The sequence below is a fragment of the Colias croceus genome, chromosome 26 (genome assembly GCF_905220415.1).
Source record: "Colias croceus chromosome 26, ilColCroc2.1".
In the NCBI taxonomy this organism is placed as follows: domain Eukaryota; kingdom Metazoa; phylum Arthropoda; class Insecta; order Lepidoptera; family Pieridae; genus Colias; species Colias croceus.
Window position 1 is genome coordinate 4,452,266 of NC_059562.1, and position 16,561 is coordinate 4,468,826.

Consider the following 16,561-nt stretch of genomic DNA (forward strand, 5'->3'; position numbering starts at 1 on the left):
AACACAACCAAACCACATGTGTCATAACCTTTACAGTTTACACTGTGTCATAACTTATGCAATTACATACGATTTTCTAGGACCACCTACGGAAGTTTCTATCGTTAATTCTACACTAAAGTAGTGCTATTATGTATTATTTGACTAAATGTTGTTTTCTATTTTAAAATGGTGACAAATGTATTACGTAATTGTCGTTAAAAATGTACATTGCAATTATGTTTTGAAGATGCAAATGGTTGGTTAAATTTACAAACAAACAATACTTTATTAAAATAATTGTTTGTTCATGTTTTTGATAATTCACGGACTATTTATAATAATATGAATTAAATATTTTAAACCCGTAGACATGATAGTGGTCTAGAAAATGCTCGTAAAAATATAATAAAATATAAAACCAAGATTTGACATTCTTAGCTTCGAAATGGCATAGGTTAATATATATGAGACTTATCTATATCGAATCTTCGAGAAGATATCCAGCAAAGATAGATAAGGAACATCTCGACAGACGAGATTAGCGATTGCAAAACCGCACTCAAATCGGTTTACTCATAAACAAAGATAAATATTACACATATTACACAAATGTTATATACATACCTACTTATCCAACATTGTGTTACCATACTTTTATAATTGAAGGGAATGAAAACTGAAAAATAAAAATTGGTTGATTGTAAGACCTACCCGACATACACAAAATTTCAGAAAAGTCGATGCACCCGTATAATATGACGAGTTTGTTAACAACTACTACTTCATATACCTATATTAATTTCATATTATATCGTTTGTGTTATAACGAGATCTTTAAAAACATAAAGGAAAGTGTATATTTAATCTAGACGTATAAATGCACCAAAACCCACTTGAATTTGTACATAAAATTACTGTACATTTATGAAAAGTCGCATAAAAGTACTTGAAACATGTGTTAACCAACATTAATTAAAATCGTCGAGTCAGCACAACTTTTGAATGCTCTCCGCGTATGAATAATAATAAACTAGATTTTATAGTTGGAAATAAATAGGTTTAAATGTGTACTGAATACATAATTTATCGAAAGTTCTATAAACCGTGTTTATTGCTTGCCTTTAGGTTAATGCAAGTAAATAGCAAGTGATTGCTTCTTCGTGTTGAGATTTGAGACAGTGTATTGAATGCAAACTACCCTCATTAAAAGTTGTTGTTTTAATGTAATCGATATATCAGTGAAAATTGGTATGATATCGAAAGAAAATAAACAACACACTAAATTAATGCAAATGATCACATCTGTGAGGTCACCATTTTGTTTAATAACTATTTTATTCTATTAATTAAATGTAAATTAATGAAGAAAACAAACAACGTTGCAAATAAAAAATCATAAGAAACTTATTTACAAAATGTACCTATTTAAATATCAAAGCATATTGCTATCAAAAGCATGTATAAAATGTACATAGGTACTTAATATTATAATTTATAATTATGCGAAAGTAACTCTGTTTGTCTGTCTATTACTCAATCACGCCTTAACTACTGAACCAATTTGCATGAAATCTGGTATAGAGATATTTTGATACCCGAGAAAGGACATAGGATTTTATCCCGGAAATCCTACGGGAACGGGTTTTTCTTTGAAAACGCGGACGAAGCCGCGGGCGGAGAGCTAGTGTATAATAAAAACATTTATACTATGTATATTGTCGTTAGATTATAATAATATATTCTATGGTGTATGGTATCGTTTCTTATAATATGATAAAAATGTATAGCGCATTAATCTTGCAACTCGTTCCGATCTCGACTCGATTGAAAGTGATTCATTTCTCTCGTCTCGATATCGCCATATCAATGTTTTTCTTATCTATTGCAATTCTGATTATGGCTATGCGGTTTCTAAGTTATTTTCTTTTACTTTTTATCGTTATAACCTTGTTATGTTACTTTTGTTTTTGCTGCAGAAAGTATTTAAAATATAGACGCGTAAATATCTAAAAAGTAAAAACCATGTTAGAAAACATGCCGAGTAGGTTTATTTTTATTGTAAGCCTTTCTTTATATTAATCAATGAATATTGAATACTTGAGAATTGATTATTTTTAAATAACTTGAGTTATTGTTTATGTAACTGAAATAAATTACCTAAAAAATTGTTTTGATATGACTCTATCAAATCGTCAAGCATTTATACCTTTACCAACTTACTTTCGTTTTTGATTTAACAATATTATATAATCAATAATAAATTATAATCATTATAGTAAGAACTTGTTTAAACTAATAGGTCGTTGACATTTCTAATGATAAGATTGAGAAAACACAAACAAAAGCGGGTTCCGTATGTTTTGTTCTATTTAAAGAGAGATTAGAATGAATGTACAACGGCTTTTTTTAACTTCTACTGTTGTTTCGTAAATACTAACTAATCTATATCTATATAAATATATACTTAAATATTAATTACTTGGTATTATTGGAGAATTTGTCTCAGGCACTGGGAAATTTCTAATAGAAAAAATATTTTCTGTCGAACAGGCCATTTATTCAGGAAGTTTTTATAACATCACGCTACGAACATCAGGAGCAAAATAAATAATTTTCAATTTCGTTGCAAAAATGTAAAAATGTACCTTTTGAGAGCAGACAAAATTGGTCAGCTAATTCTATGTTAAATACCTATAAAAACCTATTCATTTTGCTCCCGGGTAAGGGCCCCGGGTGTTCTTTTCTATAAATTCGGAACAATAAGGTTTTCCCTTTTTTTCCTCATCAGACTCATTCGTTTTATTGATTTATGTCGCAAATAGACATCAATCTTTCCGTATATTAATCCCATAATAGATTTGATATTGCTAATTAAATTAACACGTGTCTAAGAGAATGTGAACACCCACATCAATTACTTTTTAATCCTGTAAATACACTTTTTTCCTTCATTAAATATTGTTTTGCGTAAAGGTCATAAAGGCTTAATCCCAATTTTTTTTGACAAAATTTTAAATTTCCTTAGGTATCCATACCATGTAATATAATATACCTACTCTTCCCATACGGCATACCTATTAATAGCTCTAACAACTAGTATTTAAATGCGGAAGTATTAAGTAACCGACAAATTCGACAATAATCCAATTAATCGGGCATGCGTGAAAACATCTAGTTATGCGCAAATGCGCGCACTAAGGGGAGAAATGTTTTCTATTTCGGGCACATTTTCAGTTTCAGCCAGCGTCCCGCGGGCGGCGCGCATGTCGCCATCTTACCCGCCATTTTAAAAACCGCGAATTATAGACATTTCTGTTTTTTTTTAATTCCCGCTACTAGAGGCAAGGATGCCAGAACATACAGCCAACTCCGTATCCGGGATTAATATAAAGGTATTTTAATGTTACCATTTTTGCGTTTTTCTCGAGCACTACACAACAATGATGCGGCGTTCCATTGTTATTTTTAAGTAAATATTTGCATTTTTGGTGTGTTAGCCATTCTATGCTTTTAATTCGTTCGTTATAAGTTTTTCAAGTAATAAAAGTGCACCTATAGAGTAATAACTAATAAGGAAATAAGTCCATTTCCTAATAGTGAACGCAAATTCATTGCTAAAGTATTTTTAAAATATGCAAATTATAATAACGGTAGTGCAAACTAGAAACGCATTAATAATAATTTAAATATAGTCGTGACTGCAGTGGGTAACTTTTATGGATAACTGATAAACAGTAGTTTATAAACATAGTTTTGTTTATCTTAGTTCAACCTTAAACTATATTTCAGAAAGGAAGAAAGTGTATAAAGACATCGTTACACGTAATATATTATTCCAATTATAGTAACAATCTATACCTACTTAAAACTTCATCCTGTCTTGCAGGTACGGATTGGAAAACGTGCGCCAAATTTTCAAAATTATATTTTGTACTGTTGCCAATATTTTCGGAGAAATTCAACGTTCAAGATACATTGACGCATAAATGCATTAAATGTAAACAAACTAATTTTGAAGAATCCGTCTTCACTGGGATCGGGAGTTGCCATTTGTAAAAAGAAGAAGAAGAACTAATTTTGTACTAGCATCTGCCCGCGGGATTACTTGCTCTAATGTTATTATAGACCCCCCAATCCTGATAGAATTCCTGTATTAACTACATACACTACAATCAGAAAGTATATATTATGTATGTTCGTTGCAAAATAGCATAATCTCAATCTTCTATCTGATTCTATACTGTCAAACTTCATTCAAATTAGTTCATAGTATTACTATTAAGTAATCTGTGCTCTCACAGGTACTTTCTCGTTTATAATGTATGAAAATACAGTGAAACTTGGTTAAGTGGGACCTGGATAAGTGAGAAACCTCCATAACTGGAACTCATGCTGAGGTCCCAACACTTTGGCACTGAATTACCTCTGTTAGTGGGACGAGGTAAATCTGGGATTTGTTCTTTCGATTTATCATCATAGTTACCTCTATAACTGAGACAGCGAGTAAATTTTATATGGATAAACCTCTGTAACTGAGATAACATTGTTTGTTTACTCATTCTTATTCTACCCACAAATTCCACACGTAATTCCAAGTACGTAAGTACAAATTTTGAGCTTCAATTACCTTCAGTTTTAGTTTCGCTTTACTATCATATAGATGTTTTTTTTAATGATCGCACCTGTGTAACTGAAATAACCTGTATTCTCACCTCTATTAATGGAACCCCCTGTAAATGAGACAGATATTTATTTATACCTGTATATCTGAGACACTGGGTAAGTGGAATACCTCTATAAGTGAAACGACATTGCAGGTCCCTTGATGTCTCACTTAACCAGGTTTCACTGTAAATAGGTAAGAGTACAAAACCGGGTATAGAGAGAGAGATGCCTTGAAGAGTCACGTCAAGTTTTAAACCAACCTAACAACTTTATTTTCCCTCAGAAAGACTGCTTTGTATTGTTAATCGATATACCAATAGAAATATTTGTTTAGTAAAAAATTGTACTCATAAAAAATCTTTCGTTCCGATTTTTAGTCACTTTCTGGGAAGAAACTGTCTACAAAATTTACAGAGAAGTTTTCAGAATTCAATTTTGTCCGCTTTAGATACAATTATTTAATTTTTTCCGCTGTGAAATTTGAGTCAAATTTGTACTTATCTGCAAATCAACATAAAATTATAGTTTAGATTTTGAAATAAAAAAAAGCACTCAATTCACTGTTTGCTTTTTGGATTGAAAAAACGCCCATTTTTCCGCCCAGAATTTTATCTATGTCCGTCCTTCTGTTAAGCTGTGTATAGCATTCAAAATATTTGCATCTCCACTTCCGACCACCTTCAGGCAAGCGATAATAATATCTTCTATATAATGTACTACCGTCTTTCAGTTGTTCATAATGTACAACAGCATTACCAATTGTCCATCCATTTCAGAGCTCGCAGAACCGACTGCTCATCAAGAATGGTCGGGTCGTCAACGACGATGGGATGGAAGACGCTGATGTTTACATCGAAGATGGTATTATCAAGTAAGTTATAGTTTATATAGTCAAAGTCTTTCCACTAGAATTTCTATGTCCAAATTATGTTTGTGTAATAGCTGCGTATATGTACGCAACGTACGTAAAATCGATTTGCTCCAAAATTAATAAAATCTAGTGATAACTGTATAATAAACTAATAGATTAAATATACATACTTCAATACTAGAAAAGTTCTTGAAAATAAATTGATATCAGGAAACACATTATCAGAAGTCCGTAGTAGTAATTATATATTTTGGTTCTAATTAATTATTCAAAGAATAAACGTATTTCAGACTCGGAATTCATAATAACTAATAAGTCCACCACCACTAAGTAGTAAGCAATGTCCTTAGTTATTAGTGGACTTATTAGTCCACCACCACTAAGCAGAAAGCAATATGCTTAAGCCATAATTTTGTTTAAACTAAGTATCCTATTTGCTTCTATTACAATTTTAATTTTAATACATTACCGAAATAGAGGTGTTTGTTCACACGCTTGATAAATTTTGAATTTAAATCTAATACGATCAGTCTGTATTGCATATTTATTTTACTTTATTATAAAACAAGACAAGTAGAACTTCTGCATAAAATGAAAAGCTAAGAAAAAGTATCGAGAGAGTCTTGATATTGAAATAAAAGTCAAGTTTCCATTTCTCTTCGCAAAATACCGCTATAGTATTGCACATTTCTACGGCATTCAGGGCTGCCACTTGTGAGATATATTTATAGTACGAGATCCGGCTGCAGGATTAGTGCGTTCATCGGTTTTTTGCTGAAAACCGAATTTTTATGTATATTTATAATTAGGAGAATATATATCGACTAGGTTGCCAGTCAAAATTTGGCCGCAAGCATGTTTAATTAAAATTTTTCTAATCGATTTTTGGGAAAAAAATTCGTTCACTTGTTTTTTGAATAAAATGTAGTCTACATCACGGCAAATGATATAAAGATTCTAAAAAATCACGGTTGCCGCTTTTCACCTGGCCGCAACATCTTGGCAGCCTGGTGCAAACAGGTATAATTTCGATTCATTTTTACGTTCATAACGTACATTTATGAATCATATATCAAATTAAAGCTAATTTTTTTCTATTTATTATCATATATGGTTGCCTAGTTAAATCCGGCCGCAAATAAGGGTTGCCGGCTGTTATTACGTTCATATTCTCCTAATTATAAATATACATAAAAAGAATGCGTCGGTGTACTAATAGGCGTAAATATATATAATTTTTAATAGCCGGCAACCCTTATTTGCGGCCGGATTTAATTAGGCAACCATATATGATAATAAATAGAAAAAAATTAGCTTTAATTTGATATATGATTCATAAATGTACGTTATGAACGTAAAAATGAATCGAAATCATACCTGTCTGCACCAGGCTGCCAAGATGTTGCGGCCAGGTGAAAAGCGGCAACCGTGATTTTTTTGAATCTTTATATCATTTGCCGTGATGTAGACTACATTTTATTCAAAAAAACAAGTGAACGAATTTTTTTCCCAAAAATCGATTAGAAAAATTTTAATTAAACATGCTTGCGGCCAAATTTTGACTGGCAACCTAGTCGATATATATTCTCCTAATTATAAATATACATAAAAATTCGGTTTTCAGCAAAAAACCGATGAGCGCACTAATCCTGCAGCCGGATCTTAGACTATTATATCGAGTAATGACTATACTTACCTAATATCTATGTTTCATTATGTTATTACATTAATATGCATTCTTTTTTATACGCATCATCGACATTTGAGTTAACCCTGCCTGTAAAATTTACAATTATAAATTACGTATAATTAATCCATTTATTTAACTATCTAGATATAGTAAAATTTAGATTTCTGTCTTTTACCTTATAGGTAATTTCGTAAAGTCAATCATATCGAAAAAATCGTATTAAAATAAATATTTAATTTAACACGTTGTGACAACCCTTACCACAGACATAATATCCTTTTCAAGCGACCCTACACTTTTTTTTTTTTTTTTTTTTTTTTTTAACGTGAGGAAATTCTTCATGAATACCGGCTGCTTCGGGGGCAGCAGCACGGTTATGTCAGACTTCTACTGACTAAAACCTCACGGTGGCCTACTTTCGCGCAGGTAAAGAGGGGATCCCGGGATCTCCGGTAGGAACGCTCACGGTACCCCTCGCGCGCCTGCCATTGGCAATCCACTCGCATGTAGTCGCGGACTACCCTACGCGCATGCCTAACACTACGACAGACTGCAGCCACAACAGTCTGTCGCCCTCCTCACGTTGCCTATTGAATGTGCGCAGCCCCCGCCGCACACACTCTGCAACGATAAAGGCAAGAGCTCGTCGGGTCTACTAAGTGACCCGACGTCCCCTGCGGCGTGCTCTGCGACGCACGGGATTCCTACGCTCCCGGTCGCGCTCAGCACTTTCTTTCTGTGACATCACTGCATCACAGAAAGACAGCACTGCCATCCACACGTCCTCTCTTTCACACATGGCACCAACTACGATCGGAAGTGAAAGGTCTGATCCAACCATAGCACGTAGTGCATCGCGTTCCGCTGTCCACGCTGGACACGACTCTAAGGTGTGCTGAGCCGTGTCCTCCTCACAGTCACAATGGTGACAAGCAGCATTTGGCTGTTTTCCTATTCGACACAGATACTTACCGAAGCAACCATGCCCCGTCAGAATCTGTGTCGTGCGGAATGAGAGCGAGCCGTGGCGCCTAGTCATCCATTCCTGAAATACAGGCAAAATGGCATGGATAGACATCATGCCATATTGCGCGTTCGCTAGCCGTCTGGCCCATGCCTCCGTTGCCTGTCTTCGGAGTCTGGCCCTACGCCTGTCCATGTCTCTTGGAGATATGCTCCGATGCATGCCTACTTCTTCTCGCCAGTGGAACATGGCTGAAAGAATCTCCGCTTCCAAGTCCCAGGGGAGACATCTAGCAAGTAAGCAGGCTGCGTCATAAGAGACTGTACGGTATGCCCGGGCGACTCTGATCGCCATCATCCTCTGAGGCTTACGTAAGAGGCTGATATTTCGGCTCGTCAGCGAATCAGCCCAGACAGGAGCTCCATAAAGAGCCATCGACCGCACAATCCCCTCATACAGCTTGCGACATGATTCATTCGGTCCCCTAATATTCGGCAGTAAACCACTGAGAGCGCCCGCTACTCTAAGAAGTTTGGGCGCCAGACACTTAAAATGCGGATAGAAGGTCCATTTGCCATCCAACATGAGTCCGAGATACCTCATCGACGGCTGGATGGCAATGGACACTCCTCCCACATTTAAACAAGACCCAGGTGGAGGACCTCGTCGTGAACCACGGAAACATATGGCTTCCGATTTAGATGGAGCAACCTCTAGACCTATTTGACGGATCCGTGCGATTACCTGGGCTGTTCCAGTCTCAGCCAGCAAGACTGCCTCAGCAAAAGTCTTCGCTCCAGCAGTTATCAGAGTGTCGTCGGCATAACATGTCACCTCAGTACCCTCGACATTGGTACCTCGCAGCACCCAATCATAACCAATGTTCCACAGAAGTGGTCCCAAAACCGACCCCTGTGGAACACCACATGTGATTGCTCGGCGCTGCCAGCCAAGCCTCCCAGGATATTCAACCCACCTCTCAGATAAGTACGATTCCACGATATGGCACAGATAAGGAGGCACCCCGTGAAACCGTAATGCTTCCCTGATCGTAGCCCAGGGAAGGGTGTTGAATGCGTTTGCTATATCCAAAGACACCGCGATGACGAACTTGCCACGGCAAACTGCTTGCTCCACTATATTCTTAACACGCAATATTGCGTGGAGAGTCGAGCGCCGCCTCCTGAAACCAAACTGGCAGTCGGCTAGATCGGGACCAACACCCTCCAAGTGCTGAATCAGCCGACCAGCAATTACTCGCTCGAAAAGCTTGCTTACTTCGTCCAATAAGACTATTGGCCTGTATGCCGAAGGAGAGTCCATTGGACGGCCTTCTTTTGAGTAAAGAGTTTCTTCAGTCTTCCACCCAACCAATCCATTGTCATTACCAGTACTCTTCCGGGTACACCGTCAGGACCAGGGGCTGTATTCTTACCCCGAAGTCGTATCAGTGCCTTATGAAACTCTGTTTCCGTAACAGTTGGCACATCGGTAAGATGTTGCGCTGACAACGGCTGAGCCATTACAGGCGGCACAACTGCAGCATCCCCGATTGGAAACAGGGTCCCCACTACTCTATCCAGGAACTCAGGCTCCAACGTCCTCGTCAATGGTGGACCCCTGGGGCGCAACTTGCACAGCGCCAACCTGTACGGCCTGCCCCATGGATCCCTAGAAAGAGATTCTAAGAAATCTTCCCGGGCTTTTGCCTTTGCCCTCTCAATGGCTCTCTTCAATTCGTTAATCGCCTCGCGATATTCTGCATAGCGCTGATTCTCCAACTCCCTATCACGGAAGCGGCGTCGACGTAACCGGCTGTATCGGCGCCTGGCCCTAACGCAGGCGCTACGCAGTGTTGTGAGATTCTCAGACCACCAGTAAACCTGCCTCTTGGGAGGCAGAGATCTGACCCGGGGCATGGCTGCATCACAAACTTCTGAGAGGGCCTGGCGAAACCACTCAGTCTCAGCCTCAACATCAACAGCCTCTATTTGCGGTGACGCCCAGGCCAGAACGATCGCTGCGGCCTGCAATGCTTCGCGATCAAGACGCTTTAATGCCCACCGTGGACCTTCTCCCGAACAGGCAATCCGGCTTTGACCGGTTTGAGGCATTTGAGCAACGGAGACGTCAAACCGGATATATCGGTGGTCAGACAGTGTCTCTACGTCCTCAAGTACCCTCCAGCCCTGAACGCTGCTAGCCAACGTGGCCGACGCAAGTGCAATGTCTACGATAGATCCACCTTGTTGACGTACACACGTATTTACGGAGCCCTGATTCATAACTACCAAACCAACAGCTACTATCCACTCATCCAAAAGTGTTCCACGTGCACTAGTTACTGGAGAGCCCCATGTCGCAGACTTTGCGTTGAGGTCTCCAGCCAGCAACACTCGACGGTAGTTGTTTTGTCTTATAATAGCCTCCAACTCCAGTAGATAGTCCTCGAATTCTGATAGTGGCCTGTTGGGAGAGAAATACACTCCAATGATGAGCGTTTCACCCAGTAAAACCGCAACCCAACCATGACCTTTAATAGTTCTTCCAAGAGGTGGGGTGTCTTCAGGCATTTTCACCACAATGGCTACGAGGCCATCACAATCTCCTAACCAGTCATCCCGATTTGGAATAAAATATGGCTCCGCAACAACTGCAACGTGTACCAACCACTGCGCCATGCTCTGAACCAGGAGGTCCTGAGCTCTAGCACAGTGGTTGATATTCGCTTGCAAACATCGTAGAGCCATCTTAAGTGGGATGTTCTGTTTCCATCTCCGCATCCAGCTGCTGTGGTTGTACCGCAGGTACAGCTGAACGATGCCGCATTTTTTTGGATGCCCCACACGCTCTGCTACCAATAGAATGGTTGGCGGATATGCCAGATGAGGCGCAAAGAGTACAGTGTGGCACTGCCAAACAGTCTCTTGCTTTATGCCCCAGTTCACCGCACCGGTAACATTGAGCACCTCGATCGACTTCTGATTTACAGTGTTCTCGGACGTGTCCCACTTCTAGGCATTTGAAACAACGCCTTTTCCTTCGTTCAAGAAGCTGAACCCGTGCCGACACCCAACCAATCAGTAACTTTCCTTCACTTGAAAGTTTTTTGGCCACCGCTATAGGGCATCTCACCCATACCGTTCCTGTACCTGACCGACCGCGTCGGATGGAACCTATTTTGATCATCTCTGGAGGACAACTAGCCGTCTTAACAATGGCAGCAGTCACTTCCTCAGAAGAGGTCGAATCATCCAACCCGGAAATGCGCAGTTCAGCACATTTCATCGGTCGGGTGATCCGCACCTCTAATTCGTTCAGTATGTCCTTAAACTTATTGGCCAGTAGATCAGCCTTCTCCTCATTAGCAACGCCAGGAATCTCAATAATAGCGGCTCCTGTAGCGGCACGCTTGAAGCGGACAGACTCGATTCCAAGACTACTTAGATCAATTCTTTTTTTCGCTTCAGAAATGATCTGAGCGTATGTCAAACCTCTGTCTACACCCTCGGAAAGCAGCGTTAAAACTATGGCTGCAGACCTTGGGGGACGCAGCTTTGCAGCTTTTTGCCGTGTAGACTGTGCGGTAGTCTTCTTAACCTGCTGACTTCTCTGGATGGTTTTACCTCCTTTGACAACTGTAGCCCAACTTTCTTTCCTAAGGGTATCAGTAACAGGAACCAGACGATGCTCATCTGCTGAAATAGGTGCTTGAGCAACCGTCTTATTCCCATTGCCTCCTTTCTTCCTCTTTCTCTTCTTTTTAGAATGGGATGTAGATGCTACGCCAGAACCTTGCAATTGTGCTTGGGCATCAGACGAATCCCTTGACTTCTTAGATTTTTTCTTCTCCTGAGACTTTTCATTACTTGGATTAGCTTTCGCTGTTCCTTCTTTTCTCCTCTTGTCCGCTGCAAGCGGTGGTCTGACGCGGGTTTCCGGCAAGAGTCGAGACTCAACGGCTTCAAAGCGTGCATTGACTAATTCTCCAAATTGGACCATAAGTCTACGCTCGCGTTCACCATCGTCCCGTTTCGCTTCTTCACGCAATGCCGCCATTTCTTTACGAAGTTCAGCTAACTCAGAAAACATGCGGGCATTCATTGCCTCCGCTCTTTCGTACTTCTCTTTCATGAGTCTTAGCTCCTCATTTTTCGAATCTAATTCCCGTTCCAACCTTGCAGTCTCCTCGGAAGCAGTTACGCGATGAACTCTTTCACCTAGGTCCCTCAAACCAGCTACTACCTCCTTAAGACTTTTCCTGAAAGTCCCTTTAATATTTCTTGACTTGACTTCGACATTGTTAACCATGGAAGCCAAATGTAAGATCAAGTTTCTAATGCCATGAGACATTTCACCAGTTTCCACCTCAATAATGGAGGACGTGTCACTCAGGCAAGAAGCTCTAGCTAGGTGATAATCCTCAACAAGCTTCGCCGCTTCACTTTCAGCACATTCTTCCGCCTCTTTTCGCTGCTCTCCATGCTTGGCTACCAATTTCTTAGTGGCCCTACTAAGACCAACACTTCTTATAGAAGAAGTTGGATATCTTTGCCTTCCCCTTGTCTTAGGTACTTTGGGCAACGGAGCAGCTGACTTATCGCTAGGAGAGTCAGAGTTGTAAATACTCCCCTCAGGTGACCGTATCCTCTTTTCACGTATGGGTTTCCTCTGTGTTCTTGGGATACCCGTACTATTATTATAGCTCAACTTGCCCGTTGAGCTCAGGCTCATCGCAGAGTCTTCCATTAACGACTCAAGCCGCGATTCCGCCTCTAAACTTCTCTCCAATCTAACAACACAGCGACCAATTGCCCCCTCAGATACGATTGGGCTGAGTGTGTCCACAGTTGCCGCAGAGGCATCTGTCGACACACCACGGGATTCTCCAGCTACACTGGTACCCGCCTGAGTAGTTTGGTTATTGTTCGCTTTTTCCATCATTCTTCCTCCCCTCTCTCTTCATGGACGCCTAGGAACCGGGCTCTCCCCGGCCATACACACCATCAGCGACGTCCCAACCTTAGTGTTAGGGTCTATTTTTTAGTGAGGTTAGACTTCCTCTTGGTCCTGTAAGACCTCCGTATCCCTAAAAATAGGCGTTAACGGGTTGGCCGACGTTGACCAAAATCTGACCAGTGAGGTTTGTGACTCTCACCAGTCCGCCGCCCATGACCGCAAGCCTTGCAGGCCTGCCATACTACGAGCACGAAGCTCCTCTGGGCAGTAGAAGCCCCAAACACGCGCCAGAGCGCTAGTGCATCTCCTGTCCCCTCTTCACATAAGAGGGATACCGAGAGCAGTCCACTCGGTCCAATTAGCTTCACTCAAGATGCTGGATTGCATCCCAAGTTACTGAGCCCCCCCGCCGCGACAAGGCCTGGACCCGGGAGGGAAGCGACCCTACACTGCACTATATCGAACTATTATGAACTGAATAGAGTATCCGCTTACATTGTAAATGTCAATGTCAGATTAAGGTCTGAAAACAGACATAATAGTACCTATGTTCCAAACTATACCTAAGTATATATTTTCCCAAGAAAATTTTCACGAATATTTTTTTTATGTTATTTAAAGAAAATTCTATGGCGATAGTTCTTTTGATTATGAATTATTATTTATTACATCAATCTACTACAATGAAGCCGAATGTGCTATCGTTATAAAATTAAGAAAGAAATTAAATGATGGATGACTGTGCTTAATTTATAAAATTTCAAATATGGTCCTGTTCTGTTCATTGTAGTTTTAATATGTCTTTACCTATCTTCGGATCATGCCTTCCTATTTATCATTTCACTATTTGAGTTAAGTTCCAATAAAAATCATTTATTATAGACAGATATAAACGGTAGTCTGCCAAGTTTCTAGATTTAAGCTTTGTTTATTTTGCTATTAATAAATTCAAGCGGTAGTTGACTCCATATGTATTCTTTCTTCACTTCAAACGAATGGCTATTTTAATTTGGTGGTATTAATAAAGCTACATCGTTCATTTATTTGAATGCTCGTTTTGATGTTAACGTTTCATTTAATTTGCGGCACAATCAATTTAATATGATAGACAGTAGGCCACCCAGTTTTAAAATTTTAGTGAATGAAAAGGCAAATTATACTATATGTACCTACTTTAAAAATAATGCGTGATGTTGAATTAATTTTGAAATATTTTAGATAATTTCTATGCATATTTTAATAGTTGTGTTCAAGATAAAAAATGTATTGAAATATGTATGCCGCTAGTACACAGTAGCTGTTTTAATTTCGTTAATTTTAAGCCTCAAGGATAGTGTAGTTTTTTACTAGAGAAATATGTTTTTTGAGTTTATCGGTAACATACAAAAAATCAATTGATTTCACTTCATAGTATTCTACCCACTATAGAATAGTTTCTATCTCAAAACCGGTACCACAGACTACATAAACACTTTCCCAATAAATGGTAAAAGTAACGCGAACGCATTGTTGCACTTTCATTGCGTTTTTTCATAGATCAATTAATTATACATTCAGTACACGCGACGCAACGGTAATTGTACAGTTATTTTTGCTCGGTGATGTAATAATAGTTCCTATTGTCTTTTGTTTGCCGTTTTCCTTCCGTTTATCTGATCGTGGTTATAGTGGTAATTTGAAAATAACAGTTTTTGGATGTTGAAGTTCGTGTTAATATATAGGGATTTAATTGTATATCTTACTAGCGGTCCGTCCCGGCTTCGCCCGTGGTACATATTAACGTTTTCCCTACATAAGAACCATCCTCGTACTTCAAGGAATATAATAAAAAAAGAATTATCGAAATCGGTTCAGCCGTTCTCGAGTTATGGAATTACAACGAAAAGTGGCATTGATTTTTATATATTAGATTATAGTTGAGTAGGTTACATATTGATGTCAAAATACAAAAAAATAGTACAGATTTTAGTAGTAAAGTAATAGGAATTAAGTAACGTACCGTACTATGTTTATTTTAAGCTATTGCATAGCTTCTATCGCGGGCCTTGAGCGCGGGGACCGAATCGAGAAATTCCGTAACGAAAAAAACTCACGCTCCCACTCCGACGGGCTCGGAGGTGTGGCTTGATGGCATGCTATGCAATAGCTTTACCGCGGCAGTCTCCGAGTGCCACACGTCTTTTTTTGTGTTCTTGTCGATGTCTACAATAACTACCTAGGTACTATACGATCTATTTATGTATAAGAGTATCTTGTTTCTACATTTTTATCCCCAGCCAAGCCGAAAAACCCAGCTAGTGAAATAAAATGAAAATTTAGAAGCTTTCATAATAAATTATTATAAATACATATTATAACACGCACAAAAACAGTGCGAAAACAATAGTTTTTCATGTTTTCTACACGCACTAACACATGTCAATTAGTCATACATATTACATAGGTCATTCGTATTAATTAATTAGAAGCAGGTGGGGTCCTGACACTCCTCTTTCGTTACAAATGGACCGTTAGAAATGAAGGTTAGTTTGTGTGTTTGTTTGAAGATTTTTATAAGCACGGTAACTTCATTTAATTTTTTGACATCCCTGCAAGAATAAAACAAAAAACAATGAAATATGAAACGTTCACATTTAACTCACAATTTTCAGACTTCATTAGGATAGAAAATAACTGTCTCAGTATAAATGAATTCTTTTCATTTTTCACAAAATTCGCACGTTAATAACGGAGCCCTCTTTATTATTCGCTGTGACCCCAACTGACGGTAGGGTGGCCATATTTGAAGGTTAAAAACGTTTTTATATTGAATATTTCCTGTGTTGACGGAATTAAAAAAATGTGTGTTTACATGTAATGGTGATATCTAATAGTAATTAAGATTTACACTTATGTTGTAAGTTTTATATGTATTTTTTTATTATATTGTACTAATGTTATACGACTTTTTATATTTAGATTCTAGATAGAATGAAAACCAAACAATTGTCAATCTTGATGCAGTAATGTGTGTAAACACATGTCGGATATGGTGATCTTTGATTTAATATAACCCTTTTAGTCTATGTTGAGTAATTCTATGAAATCACACTTAAGTAAGTATATATCTATAATGTTGGTAATACTTAAGTGACTATTTTATAAATAAATCAATGTTCATAAAGAATCAGTTTTCGAAATCGTATACGCATTTTTAAGCTTATCCCTTACAAACTCAACACTAATAAACTGTTTTTATTCCCAAAAGTTCCAAATAAAATAGAAAACATGGTAACACTAGCGTGCATTTAGTCTAGGTAGGGCAATCTAGGTGACTAACGAGCAGAACATAAGCCTATTTAGACCAGTACCTAGCTCCCTCTAGACCTTGTTCATATCAGATATATGATTAATGTATTGTAAGGTTGTATATGTAAATATACCGGAAAAG

General features: G+C 38.6%; 1 protein-coding gene across 4 annotated transcripts in view; it reads left to right on the plus strand.

The window, feature by feature from the left end:
- LOC123703421 (dihydropyrimidinase) overlaps positions 1–16,561 on the plus strand; it is a 52,318-nt gene that overhangs the window by 14,402 nt on the left and 21,355 nt on the right. For 3 of the 4 annotated variants that reach the window (XM_045651407.1, XM_045651403.1, XM_045651406.1), the window contains exons 1-2: positions 3,228–3,374; positions 5,424–5,518. In XM_045651407.1, the coding sequence (XP_045507363.1) occupies positions 3,330–3,374; positions 5,424–5,518 (140 nt within the window). In that variant the 5' untranslated portion in view covers positions 3,228–3,329. Of the gene's footprint in view, positions 1–3,227; positions 3,375–5,423; positions 5,519–16,561 lie in introns of those variants that run through there. The other variant, XM_045651404.1, reaches the window with a different exon arrangement.